Here is a 19,940-nt window from a genome sequence, read left to right on the forward strand (position 1 = left end):
GAAAACGTAAAGGTAAAGAGAGACGTTATTTATTTACATTCTTATTACAATAGTGGTAGATTAGCATACAAAGGATGAAGTAATATAGTTGTGTACAAAAATAAAAAAGTTACGGATGAGGTTAAATAATTACGCAATGTATACAACTAAGAAAAAAATAACTTATAAAATTAATTACACAACATTTGCCTTTAGTTAAGCTAACCTATATTTAATCATTGGTACAATTTATCCTTTAACAGTTCTTTATATTTAAACTTTTACCTATATGTGTGTGTATTTATTAAGATAAAATGTTTATAAATAAAACGAACTTTTACTCAAATTGGTATTGTACATAACCCAACTTACTGCTTATCTTATATTTAAAGAACTTCAAAAAATATTCTTTGATGTAAAAGTTGATATGGAAACCTATAGTGAAAGTGTAAAACATCTTAAAATTTTGTTATTATATTAAAAAGAATATTTTATTTTATTATGATAATTATAAATTCCTGTTTGTAATGTGTTGGCAATTGCTATATGTTCAATTTATTTACTTTTTTTTTGAAAATTAAACCAAAATGTTTTAAACTGTTGAATATAAGGTTAAAAACGAGTAAAGATTGAATTTAAGTGTTCAACATCCAGCCTACGGAACTTTAAGGACTGTCTACATGCACTTGTAAAAATCGAAATCGGACACGGAAAACAAACACAAAAAGGTCAACATTTAGTGTAGAAGTGTGTTTTGTGATCCAAGCCTAATAACATGATGCCAACAGAAATTGAAGCTTAAATCTACAACATAAGCATAGCTATACAGGTGACTAGCAGACTAGGATCATATAAAAACATAAAAACATCATATTTCTGTAGATGTATAAAACTTAATGTTGAACTTCACTTTTACTTATAAAACTAATCAACTATGGAGGCTACTCGTGGCCTTTCCCATCACAACGGTTATGAACTGATGATGGATCGGGTGGAGTTAAAAAGCAGGACGAGCCCATGCATAAGGGCATTGTCCGAACCGCAAGGTTATAGTTTTTGAAAAACTATTTACCTTCAAAAATATCATGCATGGTTTTCAAAGATGTTTTCTATTGATGTTTATATATCACCTACTTGATTTAGAATTTTAGATCAATATATTTGAACTTGATACCACATGCTTACCAATACAAAAACAATGGGTAAATGGTCCTATTCTATATGTCGAGAAAAAATAATTCAAAGCTAGGTAGTGAAAATTGAAAAGCGTAAAAGCATTGCTAATTTGCAATAATGAAAAAGTAAAAAAGAATATACACAGTAGCAGGCCCGGCTCCGAGAAAGCAAAAAAGTTTTTGGGCCGAAAGCGAATTTTTTTTTGGGCCTTGATTAAAAAAGAGTATTTTGTTGGTTTAAACAATTAAATTTTTATATAGGTTTACTTGGTTATAATTTGGGTTGGGTAAAAATTTTTTGTATAAAAATAGGATTAAACATGTCACAAATGAGACTTGAACCCATAACTTTTTGGTTGAGAGTAATACCCTTTGCCACTAGACCAGGCTAGTGGTCATGTAATTAAGTTTAAACATTAAATAAACATATTGTTTTTAATAAAAATAAATATATTTAAAAAAAATAAAATTTCGGGCCTGTGGCCGTCGACCATCCCGCCACCCCTATGGGCCGGCCCTGCATAGTAGATATCGAAAGCTGTACTATCATCAATATAAAAGAAAAAAACTTCATAAATTTTGAAAAAAGTAAAAAATAAAGTCGTAAATGTAAAATTAAGGAAAATTTTCAAAATAGCCCTTTAATGGTGAGAGATTCCAAATATTTCCACTTATAATCGTTTTTCTAAATTTGTCACTCTTCTAATGCATCGCCGACGATGTGTTAAGTAGTACCGTCGACGAGTTAGCTAGCACATAGATACATAGTCAACGATGTGTTAGACCTCCAAACACATGGTCAGCGACATAGTCAAGGATGTGTTAAATGTTGATTTATGGTTGCCGGTGCGTTAAGTATAAATACTTAACGCATCGTCAATTATAAATTAAAACTTAACGCATCGTCAACCATAAGTTAACACTTAACGCATTGCCAACCATATGTATTTCACCCCCACGCATCGTTAATCGGTTTACTAACTCATCGGTGGTATTCCCTAACATATCGTCTTGCAATGATATGCTTAAGGGAGAAAACTAGAAACTTTAATTATAAGATACAAACTTGAAATCTCTTTCTATATAGGGGCTATTAGGAATTTTTTCGTAAAATTAAGGTGGGTGGGTATCATTCGGGTACTACCATGGGAATACCGTTGTCACTCTCACGGGTAGGGCTCGCGGGTTGTGGACTTGTGACCACGTGTTGGATCACCGAAAAAAGAAGTCTTGCTTGTGTGGGTGTTTGTGACGGAATACGACGTAGGGTTTCGATTACCTTGGGAACACCGTCGCGGTGGATACGGGTTTCCATGGGTCTAATTCAGAGATGAGGTGTACACCGATGATTAGGTTTTGGGAGGGTTATGACAGGTTAAGCTCTGTCAACCCTTATAATAATCGATAAAAACAACCTATAACTCACATTTGATCACTTGCACTTGCACTTTAAACAGCCTAACTGTATTTACGTTAGCACAACCAATCACTTAGAGCCAACTTTTGCCAATTAGACTATATAATGATCCCATTCAATAGTCATTTTAGTTTATTATCATCCTTTGTATTCAAAGCCACATTTTATTTCAAATTGGATCAATTCATAAATTAGTTCTCATACCATCATCATATATGTATTATAAGTATGAATAATGAAATAGTAACCATCAACTCAGAGCATCTACAACATGCTATGCAACCTGAGGTCCGGATAATGTGACATAGAAATGGACTTTAGGGTTTATGATTAATATGGTTTGTAAATATTTGTTATTATAAACGTGTGAGTTTTTTAAAAAAGTTTGTTTTCTAAACAGGTCGGGTTCGGGTTGACCTGTATAAAAACGGGTTGACCTGTTAGCCCGTTTAATTTTAGATATTTTAAAATTAATTTTATATTCCCTCTTTTGTTTTAAAATGTATTGGAGAACTTAATTATTTTTCATTCCCCATAATATCTTTTTAGGTCTCCTCTTAAATTCTATATTTCGTGAACGATACTTTTAAACTCTCAACCAGAATTTCATTACCCAAGATGCATTTTCTTCTATCCATTCACCAATATGCATGAACATATCGTCAAATCCATCTATATCTAAATTGACTCACGCTTAAATTTCATTAGAATTTTGCAATATGTAGTTTTGATTTGATTATAATTTGTATGTCTAATTATATAAATTAACTTGTTTAAAAAATACGGGTTAAACGGGTCGTGTTCGGTCAACCCGAATTTATGTGTGTGTGGGTTAGGGTTGACATATTTGACACGATTTATAAAATATGGGTTGGGTTCGGGTTGCACATTTCAACCCGTTAACCCACCAACCCGCAACCCGTTAACCCGCCAACCTGCCAACCCGACACGTTTGACACCCCTAACAAATAGTCATACGCCCAATTTAAATTCAATTATGAAAACATTACACACAAAAGTTTTTATATAAATGTGTTTTAAGCCCTTGCTAAATTGCCGGTACAATATCAGGATTTCAGAATCTTTTGTTGTATTTGTTTGTTTGTTTCACCCACAATTAAGATTCCAATAGGCCACCGTTGGTTTAGTTTATCTTTTTTCACAATAAATCCTTTCAATAATTGTCACTCAGCTTAATATTACTTAAAAGTCTAAATAATAAAAACTATTATAAACAAACAATATTTGATAACTGTTCCGAGTTATAAAAGAAATTTAAAATTGTAATATAACTGTATTTATATTTTTTATATATAGATGCTAATGAAACTATTGACTAATCATGTAATGTTGTTTTGGCAATAATATTAATTATTTAAAATTTGTTCACTTAGAATAAATAATTGATGAATATGTAACAAACTAATTTCTTAGAGTTTCATTCTAATAACTTGAAGTAATGACACGTTATCATTATCATTTGGTGTAAATGTAAATCTATTTATGCAACGGTGACCAACTTCGCGACGATGTCATTTTCTCTAGCTGTCTCCTTAAGAAAAAAACATCCTCTTCGACTACTTTCATTCGTGGCACAATGTCACATCCACGAAGCCTGATTTTATTTTTTTACTTTCATAAGAAATACCGGCTTCATCGGAAAGGAAAAAAATAAGACATTACATGTTATAAACGTATATAGTTAATTAAATAGCATTAAACTTTGTTTTATTAAAATATAAATTCAAAAATTGATTAAAATTATTTAAACCCGATGGATTAGTTGGGATGTTGTGATCCTGCAATAGTTTCATTTTAATTTTTAATTGAACAATATAATTCTGATTGCGATGTTTGTGTGATTAACTTTTTTGAACAAGAAGTTGAATTTGATGATAGCATAAGTATATAAAATGTACTTGTATTATTTCTTCATAAATAGGCAGATTTCAACAAATAATATATTTGCTGCCCATAAAGTCAAAAGATATACCGTCCAGAAAATATCCTATACGACAATTCTCGGTTGATGTTAACAATAAACTAAACAAACAAAATACGATATATAACAAAAACTTGAAAAAAAGAACCTATATTCACTACTTATGTTACTACAACTAATATCATCTCTCTCTTCTTAATCATAATTACAATAGTTTATTAATAAAGTTATAACTTATTATTATAGCATATAATAAACTCAATAATATCGCTTAACGTTACAAACTTAACTTAACAAATACTGATATATGCACCGTTAAATAAATGTCAAATTCTATAGAACGAGTAGTCTTTCTGCATCAACGAGAATATATTCTCATTCAAGGCCATCAAAGGCTTTTATTTTTCAAGCAAAAAACCCCGGTCCATGTAACGTTGAAGCAATTTATTACATTAAACGATTTGTTACAATAATATATCGAGCTTAAAAACTAATCACATACAAGTATGTGAAGATTATTTCGTTTTCACACACTTTATAATTAAAAAAGAAACAATAAAAGGATATCATAAATTAAAGTACTTAAACGTCGAATCCTCAAACCTTTAAATTACGGGTAGGGATGTAAATGAACCAAATCTTCAGCGAACAATTTGTGAACCGTTCGGCGGACAGTTCATTTATGTTTGTTCGTTTAATAAATGAACGAACATGAACAAGAAATTCCGTTCGATTAGTTAAACAAACGGACATGAACAAAGCCATAATTTGTTCAATTGTGTTTGTGAACGTTCGATAGCGTGTTCATGTTCGTTTGTATATGTTGTTCATGAAAGTTTTTTTATACATTTGTTTATTATATCTAAACTTTTTAATATCTTTAATTTATTACCTCTAACATAAATAGGAAACCATATTATCATATTATTTTGCATTGTTTTCATTTTCTTTCTCATTATTCACATTGATAAATACATCGATCTTAGTTTCTAAGCTCCGCTGATCGTATTTGTATCGTGGCCCGCTCGTGAACACATTCATTTTCTTAACAAACATACACGGACATAAAATCTCGTTCGATAAGTGTTCGTGAACACGTTATTTCTTTTACAAACAAACTGAACAAGGTATTGCTCGTTTTCGTTCAGTTTGTTTAAAACCCTAATTACGGGCTACACTAATAGACATACTAAATCGTCTTCAATGGTTAAGAACCCAGTACCACAATGTAAATAACTTGACTAACAAAATGTAGCATTAGAGGGTTGTTATTCTCAAAAATGTTGAAACCTGTCACACTACAAACGTTACATGGTCTATGTACAATTTAATCTGAACCAAGCCATAATAGAGACAGTTGGCTTTTAAGGCTTTTAAAAGGTCAAGAACAAGAAACTTAAAATCAAACAATCAAATAGTATTTGTGCAAAGTTATAATTCTTATCCTTACTAGGCTACAACCCCATGGTCCACCTCACATGTTACCACAATATCACGTGCATGATAATTGATGAGTCAAAACTTATGGATATTCTTGATAAAACGTTACATTTAATTGGTTATTCTTATAAGGGTTGGATTATCTTTAACGTTATAACTCATTGTCTTATTCATCCAATATACATGTTTAATTAGCATGTCATATTAGTTTCTTGCATCTAAACATGTTTTAACCTTCAACCATAGCTCTTCTCACATATGACCCACATTATATATTATATATGTGGTAAATGATTCAATATAATATTTGTTTATCATATATTACGTATGCGAATACCAACATCGTTGATTTCATAAAACAGGCGGTGGCAAAATTATAAATTCTATCAATCGTTTACATCCTAATTAACCTTTTACGATCATTTAACCATAGTCACTGACTCCATTGCAGACTCCACTTCAATTGAATTGAAAATTTAAAAATTGATTTCAATTGATAAAAGTATAAATACGTTTCATATTTGTTCATATGATTAAAACGATGGTCGATTGATGATTATTTGATGATTACGAGATTATATGACGTTTGTCCAATTTAATGTTATAGAAAGTTTTTGTTCTAAACTTAAATATTAATATTAATTGTTTGAGAAGAAAAAAAAATGAAATCACAGACAATTCGCACATAGCTGTGAATGAATCTCGAAGGATGTACATGCCTCAACGCTTCCCTTCCCACATCCGGCTGCCACCTATAGAGGGAGCAAGGACGATGTGATGTGATGTGATGTGATGTGCAGTCTTATAACCAAAAGCCGTTTTTAACAATCTAATAAAAGAATTATAAAAGTGTAAGCAACTTATGTGTCACACGGACGGTATTACAGTATAATTATATTGTAGCACTTATTTAGCAGGTTATTGTTTAAATGTTTTTACAAAGTAATCGTAAGTCATATTAATCATTAAATAAAAATTTATTTTAATTTATGAATAGTCACACAACTCACAGCCAGACTAAACGACAAGCCCAACACAGTAAAAGTTTCATAATTTATTGGTGACTCTATGCCTCAATGGGGTCATGGGCTTGTTTATTATTAAGTGTACGGAAAAGGAACAAACAAACGACATCGTATCACTAAAGTAGAAGAAAAGAAAAAAAGATAATAAATAAATAACAAAAAAATTTATTTTATTTAAAACGACAACTTACTTTTTTTGTGTTTAAGGTCATCGCACCATTTAATTGGAGAGCCTCATTGTCTCACTCTGTTAAAGTATATTGTGCTAACTGGACTCATGCTAGCTTCGAAGTTTGACATGGACAGTCTCCGGAAGACCATACCGTCAGTTGTCACTTGACAGTCATTATGTCGGCACAGTGCATAACTCTCTGGCGTAACACATGGTGGGACGAAAACCGGGTGAGCTCGGATCCGAACTTATAACCGCGTAATCATTCATTATCATTAACCACCAAAAATAACACAAATGGAGATCGACCCGCCTTTTTCTATCACTAGCCACAACCGAAAGGATAAAATAAATAACATAAATACCAATATATAATATAATTTTTTTTAAATAATATCACACCAGTTTAATATATTAAAGAAAATGATTCAATTACAACAGAGATGTGGATAAGCGGGCAACAAGTTGCAACTGCCATCTCTTTTTGAATGACAACCCCAGTCCTACTGAAAATAAAGTTATAGTTATTTTGCGTCAATAAGTTCCTATGCATGACCCGTTAAACTCTTTTAAAAAACATAACAGAAATTAAAAAAAGTAAAAAGGTAAAAACAATGGGTTGATTACTGAGACAAATGAAAATTCTGTGTGTGTGTTTGTAAGTTATCGAAACATGATGTGTCACTCAACATCATCATAAAGCTTTAAAGCTATCAGATTCAATCCACTGTCTTTCTTTCTTAATAATTTCGCAGTCAGACCCAACCAATTTTCTTTCCAATCAATCCAATCCCTGGTAAATATTAATATTAATTGTTCTTCATCACTTAATACTTTCTTACAAATATATTTAGTTTGTTACATAATCAATAGTTTGTTACATATGTTTGTTACATCAGTAGTAGTTTGTTACATATGTTTGTTAACTCAATAGTTTGTTACATATGTTTGGTAGATCAGTAGTTTGTTACAGATATTTGTTAACTCCAAAGTTTGTTAAATAAATAGTTTGTTACAAATATTGGTTAAATCAATAATTTGTCACATATATTTGTTTAATCATCATCAATCTATAAGGCCTGAAGCTTCTTCTGATTTTAGATCTTGTTGTTTATGGTTTAATTAGTTTAGTGTGATATAGGGTTTCGAAGTTTTCTTTGGAAAACTTAACTAATTATGTGTTTTCTTAAGGAATTATCACGCGATAGGTGGTTGGTTTCCGACAAAAGGCAAATTTTTATAGGTTGTAGTTAGACCGACTTGTTGTGTTATGTGGGACACACTGTTGAGTCATCACAAAAACACATGCGCGCAAGATGGAGGTAGTAGAGATGAGAATGTTGAGGTGGATGTGTGGGACACACTAAGCTAGACCGGATAAGAAACGAGGATTTTAGAGAACGGTTAGGAGTGGCTAGTATGTTAGATAAGATAAAGGAGGGGAAATTGAGATGGTTCCGGGGTTTCAAGAGGAGGCGGCAACGGTGCTAGTTAGAGCAGTGGAGGCAGACCCAAATTGACTTGGGATAAGCTGATTAGGCAGGATTTGCTAGAGTTGCACCTCCCCGAGGACGTGGTCCCGGATAGGAGTTAGGGGATGGTACTTTTGTGCCTTAGCTTTGTCTTAGGGGCTTAGATTCTCCTACATTTTAGTTGTATTTTGCATATAATACATGTTACTCTTCACCATTTTTATTGTTACATTTCTATTATGCGTAAGGTTTGCCTGCATCCCACCTACAAATAGTTTTTTGCTATTAGTGGGATTTACTTGGTACGGTTGTTGTTGATTTGAGCCATTTGCGTGTTTCACTTCCTTTTGTACTTGTTATAATATTGATTTAATTACTGACAGTTTTTTTCTGTTAAAATTATGTGTTTTTTAAGGAATTATTAGTTGTCGATGGAATAGAAGAGTAATGGCTGCAGCAGAAGCCCGAGCCGCATGGCAACGAACCGCAAACCGTTATTTTGTTCAAGAAGACGCAAAAAGAGCTCCCAAATTAGCATGTGTTCCACCATCATCATCATCATCAATGTCTAAACAAGTCGACACGAGACCTCCAACAAATGGAGTTACCGATTTTGCCCCTCCAACCGCCAACTCGTTGTACTCGAATCTTTCTCCAGATTCAAGATGGTGGCTTCAGTTGCAGCCTAACTATTCGCACCAAAGCGGTTTGAGTAACGAAAAAGTCAACACGGAGGACATGGATTGTCAGTCAACTGTGAAGGTTGACTGTTTAGGGGAAGAAGAATCATATGAGTTTGTGGAGATGGATTCTGTTAATAAGGATGTGGATGAGTTCAGTTTGGACTCGGGTTTTCCTCATTGGATGGAGAGTGAGAAGAATAACGAGGTGCCATGGTGGCGAATGGCCAATAAAGATGATCTGGCATCCTTTGTGGCACAGAGGTCACATGATTTCATTGAGAATTGTGATTTACCGTCGCCTCAAAACGCAAGTTTCAAGAGGGACCCGTATGGTGATGATCGATCACAAGATAAACAGAATGCAGCTAGCCCAAATGCTTCAGGGCCAGTCAGGTATGCTTTTACTTCTAAATTGTTAATTCATAACTCTTTAGTTTGTATGAAAACTTCAATGACTACGTTAAAGATTTCTAGCAAATACTCAAATTATTATTATTTTTTATATACAACTTTGCAGTATATGACACCATTTAGACCTCAAAATCTTAACTTTTTACTTATCGTGTTTTCTTACCAGTGGTGTAAACACAGAGAGCGGTGACAGTACAGTCCACGAAGGTTCTAGAACTCCAGAGATGGATCCGAGCAAATGGAAGCTTCTAGAAGCGCTCTGCCACTCTCAAACACAAGCACGAGAAGCAGAAAAGGCAGCAAAACAAGCATACGAGGAGAAAGAACATGTCGTGAAGCTAATATTCAAACAAGCATCTCAATTATTCGCATATAAACAATGGGTGTATCTTTTACAACTCGAGAATCTTTATAACCAAATTAAAACCAACAAGATCACCCCCGTGTTACCAGCTTATCCACGCAAAAAAACACGCAGGAAGTTGCCTGCCAAGAAAAGAACACAAGAGAAACATATTAATCATGTTCCTAGTTGCAAACATGATTTAGGTATGTATGCTATGGCTTTTGCTGTTGGATTAGGACTTGTTGGCGCAGGTTTGCTTCTCGGGTGGACTGTCGGTTGGATGTTTATCTAGTTATTATTGCGGGTATGCTTGAGACGATTGTAACGTGTAGTGTACAAAGGTGTATTGTGAAATTGCTAGCTAGCAGTGTATAGTTTATGTATCTTGCATAGTTGTGAACCATTATGTAATAGTTTGTTTATTTGGAATTTTTTTTTCTTGTAATGCATTTTGGTCATTGTTTCATTTGAAATATATGAAAGGTTTTAACATCTTATTTCAGTATATGCCATTAAATAGATAAACTGAGAGTAGTTTAAAAAATGAAATCTTGAAGTAAAAAAATGGAACATAATTATAAGGGACTAATCTATACTATATAATAAATAAAGGTTCTTAATGCCACATGGCATCACACTAGATAGCTTGTTACAAAATTTTCTCACCTCTCTCTCCTATTAAATACATTTCCCTTTTATTAATAGTTTTATATTTAACTTTTTTTTCCCTTCTTAATAAATTATTTTCTCTTTTAATAATTATTTTTTAATTTAAATTTTAATACAAACATAATATATTATTTAGTTTTATATAAGTATGTTGTATTAGTTATTAATATTAAACTTTTATAAGTAACAAATTTTCACGTTTATTTAGATAAAATAATTAATTTCAAATAAAGAAATTTTAACTTTATGTTTGTTTTGCAGTGAAGATTAATGAAAGCTAAAGTCAATCACTATAGATGGTTTGATTTTTTTTAGACAACATGTTTTAACACATAGTAGGTTATGTGTTTCATTATCTAAAGTTGAAATAAAAAACAAAACGAAACTAATAATTTTGATATGTACGTAGGTTAAAATTACAATAATTGTATACAAAATATATTTAGAGATTTGTGAATTTTCAACAACCTTTTTTATTTTCATATTGTGTAATATATAATTTATTCTACCATATATTATATCTTTATATCATTTGAACATATTTACATTGTGTTATTATCTAAACAAATTTATTTATTCTAACTCGTGTTCTACACCGGTCTTAATGCCATATGCCATTATACATGAGTGATCCTTACAAAATTTTCTCACTTCTCTCATGTTAAATATGTATTTCTTTTTATTATTAATAGTTTTATATTTTATTCTTTTTTTTTCTTTTCAATCTATTATTATTGAGTGAACTGCGGTTTTCGTCCCTTTGGTTTGTCGAAATCTGCGATTTTAGTCCAATAGTTTTCCCTCATCTCTCTCATATTAACTATGTTGATCCTTACAAATTTTTCCATCATATCTCTCATATTAACTACATTTCTCTTTTTATTATTTCATTTTCAGTTTTTAATAATTCCATCCTACTTTAAAAGAATTAATACCATTATAAATATGTTAATTTGTTTAATATAAAATGTATTGCATTAGTTATTAATATTATATTTTTATAAGTAACAAATATGAAACGGATGGGTTTCTTTAACCGATTAAAGTATCAGACATTGTTCATGTCAAAAAAGTTCAAAAACTGAATGAGTTTTGGTCCACGAGTTGGTTTAAAAAAGTTGACATTTACAACTAAGTTTTGATATAGAAAATAAAAAAGAAATAATTTATGATTTGTGAATTTTCTAACAACTTTTTATTTTCAAATTGCGTAATGTGTTATTTTTTTACTGTATAATATATCTTTATATATATGATACATTTTTTTTGTATTTCACATTATGTTATTATTTAAAAAAATTACTTATTTTAACTTGTGTGCGACACGGGTAAGTAAACTAGTTATAACTATTGAAAAGTTTGTATAATATGTTAGATTGTGACTTGTGAGTGTGTCTTGCTACCCACTACACAAGACATGGATCCACCATGCCAGTGATACCATAGTCCCCACCTTTGTCACCTTTTGACCTGCAAGCCTACACTCTTGTCTAAGTTTGTTGGTTTGGTGTTCTAAAATAAGCGCTAAAGTATTATAACAATTCGCCCCAACGTTTAATCAAAGGCTAACGATACATTGAAGCAGCGTATGTAGAATCACTTATTTGACACTGCACGTCGTGGTGATAAGTTGCTTTAACTGCCGGGTGCGTAAAGATTTCAAGTAAAAGTAAATATTTGTGTTTTCGGATCCTAACAATCTGGTATATACATGATGAATAAAGTTTTTGACTTGATGGGTATTTGTGTATACAAGAGTAAAAAAGTATAATGATACATATATGCCAATTCTATTATAATCATGTTAAGGTCAGTTAACCCAAACTAAAAACTACGACCCGTTTTCATGCTCGAGCATGAAAACGAGGAATTGGTCGATCTGAGCCCCAAGTTGAGCTCGTCATGTTGAGCTCAATCTTGATAATTTTTTCATCTTGACTATAGATTAGTTGTTCCATATTTTGATACTTTAAGCATTTAAGGCAAATAACAAATACAATTTACAAAAAGTAAGTAGTAAAAATAAATATAATAGTAATATGTTAAAGAAGCTATATTCAGAGATGTATTATTACTTTTATCAGTTTATCACTATCAACTCTCTTGCCTAACAGTTTATCATTATACAGTTACCTAATCAAATTAAACAATTGTACACTAGAAAGAATCTGAATATAATCAATCATAATCATTCACCCATAAGAAAATAGGATATTAATGTAAAACACAAATTGATTAAATGGGTGTAATGATAAAACTTGGAATAGATTCGCCCAGTATATAATATTTGACACAAAATGAGACATCAATCTTCTTCACAACTTCATGTTCAGAACAATAACACTTATATCTCAATGACTCTGTTTAAAAACAACACAAACTTGCTACACACATACTAAAAAAACCCTCTTGCCGAAAAATACCACCCTGGTAGCCAGCCATCTTCAAAACTGTATGAAACACGAACCGCAAAACGAACCACACCATGACCTGCCTGAACCCGACCGACCTTAACTGACTCGACTCCAATGCTGAGACTCCAATGTTGAACGACACATGAACCACCTACACCAATTTTCACTCAAAATCAGAAAACAAATATTCTAGTGAACCTTTTATAACTATATATACAAATATTTATCGCTTAAGCATAGTACATTTTCAACCCCTTATTAACACCCCGACAATCTTCAAACATAATATGGTCTGTATTTATCGTTAATCTGAGTTAAACAGGCAAGCAAGATGAATCTTCTTTAAAAGTAAGTTATATGTCAGTTTCAATAACTGGTTTGATTGTTGTTAACTTCAAGCATATGAAAATAAATATCAAGTAGAACAAACTAAAAACCATAGAATAAGAAGTATGTTACCTGAACACGACCGTTTTCAAACAATGGCAAGATTGTAGGCAGTGCAGAGCTGAAGAAGTGCAGCTTGATTAGCAGGGCTAACATATCTGGCTATAACCGGAGGGAATCTCCCACGAAACTGAGCAGAAAGATTTGCCAACGAAGCAACCAAAAAGTGTTTCGGGTCCTTAATATCCTTCAATGGATCTTCTTCCTTTTTACCAGCATTGTGAAGATGAACAAAGTAGCTTGGTAGCCAGTCGCTTCGCCAAAATCAGGAACTTCAGGTTCATCCTCGATTCTTTGTTCTTCAGGCTGTGAAAGAAGAGTAAGAATGCTATCAAGCAACTTACCCCATAACTGTTCAGCAGCGGGATCCAACAGTAAAGGTGATTCACAAAGTAGTTTAGTTGATGCAACTGCACTCAGCTTGACCTCCGTATACCCGCTTATGGTTTTAAGATTAGGTATCCAAATCTGATCCAAAATCATGTGAAACAAATTTGGCTGAACGGAGTTAATCGAGTCGACAAGAGCTTGTAAACCATGCTTGACCAGAAAGAGAGACATGAGTATAATGAGACATCGAACGAGTCTTGGTGTTTCACTGTTCTGGAGGCGAGTAAACAAAGAAGACCAGATGTGACTCATGTATTCCTTCAAGACATCATATCCAAGATTTTCAATAATCTGGTTGAGTACATGAAACCCGTGTTCCTCTGTGCTTGGTTTGTTAACGAGCTTGTTGAATATTCCAAGAACGTTTCTTAATCTCCCGTCCCGATTAAGCTCATTGGGAGCTTGTTGCAGAAACGATTGAAGCAAACGAACAAGAGCCGGGACGTTTGCAGACTTATCCCACAAATCAGGTGTTAACAGGACGTCAAATATCTTCATGTAATGATCTGGGACCGGAGGTCGGTTCAGATCCACAAGTTGAGCTAACAACTGGAAGGCGTATGGAAAGAACTCTGATACATCTTTACTCAAAATCATCTGAAGGATGGGTAACAGACACCCTTCAAAAGCGGGAACAAGAGACGGGTTCTTTTCACATGCTCTTCTAACAAGGGTAGCAATAGCCTCGAATAAACAATGGTTAAAAACAGGGTTTTAGGGTTTTGACAAACCCGGTTTAAAACCGTTGTAAGCCCGGTAACGCAAGGTGAAGCTACCTCAGGAGATATATCCGCAATCTGTAAAACCCGCATGATGCAACTCATGATATACTGATTCTCCTCCGATTCAGGTTTCCCCAATGCTCCAAAAAGATTTGTCATCAAATGTAGCAGAATCGGACCAACGTCCATCGATGTATATCTCGGTTGTACACCATTATCTTTGACAAGCAAAAGCTTTTCAATACAACTAGCAGCATAAGAATGAACCACGTTATTGTCCGACGTAAGAAAACGTACCACGTCACCGACATAAGACAAGGCAGCCGTTTTAGGAATCAGTGCCCGAAACATTGTAAAAAACTTCAACGCACCAGCTTTCAACATCGGTAAATCATTCACGTCTTTACCCTTTAACTCAGGCACGATTTCCGATTCAAAGAAAATTCCAACGTCTACAAGATCAGTCGAGACCGAAGTACTGCCTGCCTTTTTAGTTGCAAGAGAGACAACCAAGTAAATCGCACAATCTTTATACTTCCAATTCACAGCAGGGTTTTGTTTAAACATCGTTAAACAAGCGTTAATCTGCGCCGACACCTGTTGCGTAATCTTATCCTTATAATTTCCAGCAATACCCTTAAGAAGCTCACACGCAATCCTTCGTCTCGTATCCAAATCACTCCCTTCCATATCCCACCTAATAAACTCAACATAATTCATCTCAAACAACTCCTCATCCTCATCCCGTAACATCACATTCGGAATCACAATCCGCTGCGTAATCTGCTGCAATATCTCATCACCAGCAAAACAAACCATGGTGCACACTCGTACTAACAATCGTCAAAAACTTAATCCCAGTCACCGTCAACCGCTCCCTACTCGGACTCTCCGAAGCCGCCACGAGCAACCCCCAAACCGCCTCCACAAACCCACTCAAATACCTCTGAAACAACTCCTCTTCCTTCTCCATATAATGACTAATATTCTCACAAACCGCCGCTCTCAACTCATCCACTACCGCAAGCCCATCCGCCCCGCTCGCCTCCACAACCGGATACCCAACCAAATACCCTTTGAAAACATCCATCCACTTATCCGCATTATCCTCAAAAAACTCCGGCAAGTCCAAAAAATTCAACGAGTAAAATATCCTACAACATAACCTTTCCCCTTCAATCAACAACCGCAAGCTCGCAACGTTCCCACCCGCCGCATTCACTTTAACCAACAAACTTTCCACAGTCGCCAACAACGTCGCGGCGAAATTATCCAAACAGTATTTCAAATCCAACAATATCGGATCACTCTTGTACTGATACCTAAACTTCTTAAACAACGAATTAACCGTAGCGAGTATACCCGTTAACCGAAACAAATTCATTCGCGTTTAAAGCGGTTTCCAAACTCGCTTTCAGCTGCGGGAGAAGCTTGGGCCATAATTTGGGGAAATCGTGGTTTCCGATAACCGACAAGGCTTCGCTAACCTGCGCTTGGATTATGGGAGTGGAGGATAACATAACGTGGACGATTAGGTTTTTAATTTGTACCTTTACGGGATCCGTTATTGGAGTTGATGATTGTGATGGTGACGTAATCCAGCGGGATTTGACGGCGGCGGAGTGGCGGATGTGAGGGTCGAGGTTAGGTTCGGCGAGGAGGCGGAGGACGGCGAGGGTGGATTCGGCGTGGCGGCGGGGTTCGGGGTGGAGTCGGAGAGGAGGGTTAGGGTTTGTTCGTTCCACTCCATTGTTATTGTTATTGTTAGGGTTTTGAGTTTTGATTTGAGAGTGATGGAGAGAGAGGGTGTTTGGGATTTTGAAATGTTGAAATAGGAAGGGTAAAGGAGGGATGATGGAAGACTGAGTGTGGGCTTAAGCAAAGCCCACTAAAAAATGTTCCCGTTATTACGTATGGCGGTGTGGTGTGGTTGGGTTGGACCAAAACAGGTTTTTTTAATATTTGATTTCGGGTATAGAACTAGAGGTGTATAAAAAACCCGAATCCGGAACCGGACCAGAAATAAAAACCTGGAACCGGTTTTTTAATACCCGGGTTTTTAATACCCGAACCCGTACCAAACCCTATCCGTAGGGTGCGGATAGGGTATGCATTTTGGCACTAAAAATCGAACCCGAATTGTACCCGGTAATACCCGAAAACCCGAACAGGTTCCATACCCTGAACCGGATTTTTCCAATACCCGAAACCGGGTATTTCAAATACTCGATGTATACCCGAAAAATACCTTAAAAATACCCCTAAAAAATGCAACATTTTAAAAAATCCAATCTATTCCCGAAAAATACCCGGAAAGAAGCCCGAAAAATCCCACAAATAGGGTTTTTTCAATACCCGAAAATAGGGTATTCAAATACCCGGTTTTAGAATACTCGGTTCCATACCCTACCCGAACCCGATGTATAGGGTATGGTTTTTAGAGGCAATACCCGGACCCGAACACGACCCGGTTTTTACCAATACCCAATTTTCTAATATCCGATCAAACCCGAACCCGGTTCCATACCCGTACCCGGGTATTTGAAAAACCCGATTTGTGCACCTCTATATATAACTGGGTTTGATTATGATCGGGTATGGTATGGCTATGTATGGGTTGGGTTCAGATTCAGGTCCAGGTCCAGGTATTGTTTCTAAAATTCATACGCTATATACCGGGTTTAGGTCGGGTATAGAACCGAGTATTTGAATATCTTATTTTCGGCCTTTCGGGTATTGACTAAACACTATATTAGGGTTTTTTCAAGAATTTTTCGGGTATAGATCGGGTATTTAAAACCAGGTTTCGAGTATTGGAAAAACCTGGTTCCGGGTATGAAAAGGTTATGATTTCTGGAATTTTTCGGGTATAGATCGGACATTTAAAAACCGGTTACAAGTATTGGAAAAACCTGGTTCGGTGGTTCCGGGTCTGGAAAAGGTTCCGATTTTCGGGTATTACCGAGTACAAATGGAGTTCGGTTTTAGGTAAGGGTTTTGGTATTGAAATGCATACTCTGTACATACGCTACGGGTTTGTGTAGTAAAAACGAAAGTATAAAAAATTACGGTTCCGGTTTTTTTCCGGGTTTAATTTAGGTTGGGGTTTTTTTGTGCACCTCTAGGTGTAGATTCTAGCCGGTTACCATGGAGGTGCATAAATTGATTTTTTGTCGGATCGGGATGGGATTTTGACCAGGTAGAGGTGAAACAAGTTCAGTTTGGCTCTTTGTTCGGCTTTGAGATGGGTTTGGAACTGAGTTTTATGCCCAAGTCTAGGTTAATAGAACCAAAACCAGTTATTAACCGACACAGTGGATATCGGTTAGTAACTGATGGCTAGGAACTGGTTTGGACTTTTCATATAGGGGTCGATTTGTAACTAGTTAACCGAACATATTCTAATATGGTTAGTTTAAATAGGGTTAATTTTAATAGGTTAACGTTAATTTTATAGGTTATTATCGATTAATCGGTTAAAAACGAACCAAATCAGTTACATCGGTTAAGCATTTTTCACTCAAAAACTAGCTAGGAACCGTAACCGGCTATTGTTGTTAGCAATAGCCGGTGCTGACCATTTGACCAAGTCCGGTGGTTAGTGTGAGCGCATTTGTTAAAACAAATATATTTTTTAAGAAATTTTAATATGATAAACAATGAAAATTACATATTGCTTTATGCATTCAACTATGTTGAAAAATCATGTCCCATATAAATCATCTCGCTAGTCTTGACGTCTACCATTAGCAAATAATAATAAGTTATAAGTAATACAACATAGTATGTCTATTTTAATTAGAAAAATTTTGAATTAGAATAGAACCATAACTGATATGGTTCTATTTGTTAAAAAAAACTATCGAAATTCATGAAGGATCCAATTCTTTCTCAAAACGAAAACCAAAATACAAATAACGTGTGACCCCACGGTCCCAGCCTCATGTACAATCACTGTCTCTAATGTTGTATGTATAACTTTAAATCAGGTACCATAAAAATTTAAAGTGAAAAAAATGAGTCGTTACAATGCAAAAAGCATGTTGGCTTGACCAATCATGACAAACACAAATCGAACAATATGTGCGTGACTAAAACGTTGCTAACTGAATACAGTTAATTTATATTCATCGATAAAAACATGTCTTAATAAGAAAAAAAAAATCATGTTTCTAGCTAGCCATATGTATATGGGAACAAAGATTATAAACCACAAACTAATATATACAATCAAAACACAAAGGACTGTAAATGCAATATGCTCAAAGATTTCTTATGTCCTCATCACTCATCAGTTCTCACCAAGGTCTAATAATGTAATACAGCTAAAATTGAGGGACTAAAAGTATAATTTATAGCCAGCAGAACAAAAATAAAGAAAAATACAAGGTTCTACCGAGACTTGAACTCGGGTTACTGGATTCAGAGTCCAATGTCCTAACCACTAGACCATAGAACCATATTGTGAATTAATTTGATAGTATTTTTAGAATATAAAATAAAGTAGTTGGCATGGATATCTAACTTTTTGTGATTTACGACCGAATTATATGTTTGTTTTTTTCGTGTGGGTATATATAAAGGTATAAATATAAAGAGTTATTATATAAGAAATATTTTAGGCCTTTATATTAACAAATCAACTGATAATAGATGGATTCTCACTATTTTTCATACGTGAAAATACGCAAGGAGTAAATTTTGTATAGGATGTTGTTATTAATAACCTTTTTAGGATTATGGTTGTTGCGCAGCTTGTTGTCGATTTACTAGTCACTTTATTGTAATTATTTGAGGTTAGCGAAATGGACTTTAGTCATCTTACCATTTTGTGTAGGAAGAGGAAATTAACGATGTTTTGTCAATATGTCTTATATTTTCTAACCTTCTAAGTTCGTTTAACCAACTTAGGATACCAAAACAAGCCCACATTGCAATATTCTAACCTTACATCGTTCGAGACCGACAACACTTGAGTTTTACCATCATTCGGATTTTAGCGACCTGTCCGCCGCACCGGGACTGATTAAACACTAGTTTTTACTACACGACTTTTGGTATTTATATATATTGTTACTGTACATATTAACACCTTTTATGTTTATATATATGATCATTTAGACGAGTTTATAAAAAGTTAAGTAAAACTAAGGCTCAAGCTCTTTATTAAATGAGCTCTAATTTAGGCTCGAGCCCTTGTAAGCACGATAACCATAGAGTTTTTTTTTATGAACTG

General features: G+C 34.3%; 1 protein-coding gene, 1 non-coding gene and 1 pseudogene across 3 annotated transcripts; 1 reads left to right on the plus strand and 2 right to left on the minus strand.

Annotated features, from left to right (window-relative positions):
• The first annotated feature begins 8,924 nt into the window (after positions 1-8,924).
• Positions 8,925-10,495, plus strand: LOC143630731 (uncharacterized). The gene is made up of 2 exons (XM_077099659.1): positions 8,925-9,698; positions 9,883-10,495. The coding sequence occupies exons 1-2, from the start codon at positions 9,070-9,072 to the stop codon at positions 10,352-10,354; spliced, it is 1,101 nt and encodes a 366-aa protein (XP_076955774.1). The 5' UTR covers positions 8,925-9,069; the 3' UTR covers positions 10,355-10,495.
• Positions 10,496-12,960: 2,465 nt separating this feature from the next.
• On the minus strand, positions 12,961-16,882 carry LOC143630681 (exportin-2 pseudogene; annotated as a pseudogene). Its single transcript, XR_013153221.1, has 3 exons — positions 16,850-16,882; positions 13,605-16,566; positions 12,961-13,296 (listed from the first exon to the last, which is right to left on the minus strand). The product of XR_013153221.1 is annotated as an exportin-2 pseudogene (transcript).
• Positions 16,883-19,091: 2,209 nt separating this feature from the next.
• TRNAQ-CUG (transfer RNA glutamine (anticodon CUG)) lies at positions 19,092-19,163 on the minus strand. The gene has a single exon. It is a non-coding gene; the product is annotated as a tRNA-Gln (tRNA).
• Positions 19,164-19,940: the final 777 nt, after the last annotated feature.

This window comes from Bidens hawaiensis, unplaced genomic scaffold (assembly GCF_021521415.1).
Source record: "Bidens hawaiensis isolate Kalapana, Puna unplaced genomic scaffold, B.hawaiensis_p1.1 tig00005780_1, whole genome shotgun sequence".
Classification (NCBI taxonomy): domain Eukaryota; kingdom Viridiplantae; phylum Streptophyta; class Magnoliopsida; order Asterales; family Asteraceae; genus Bidens; species Bidens hawaiensis.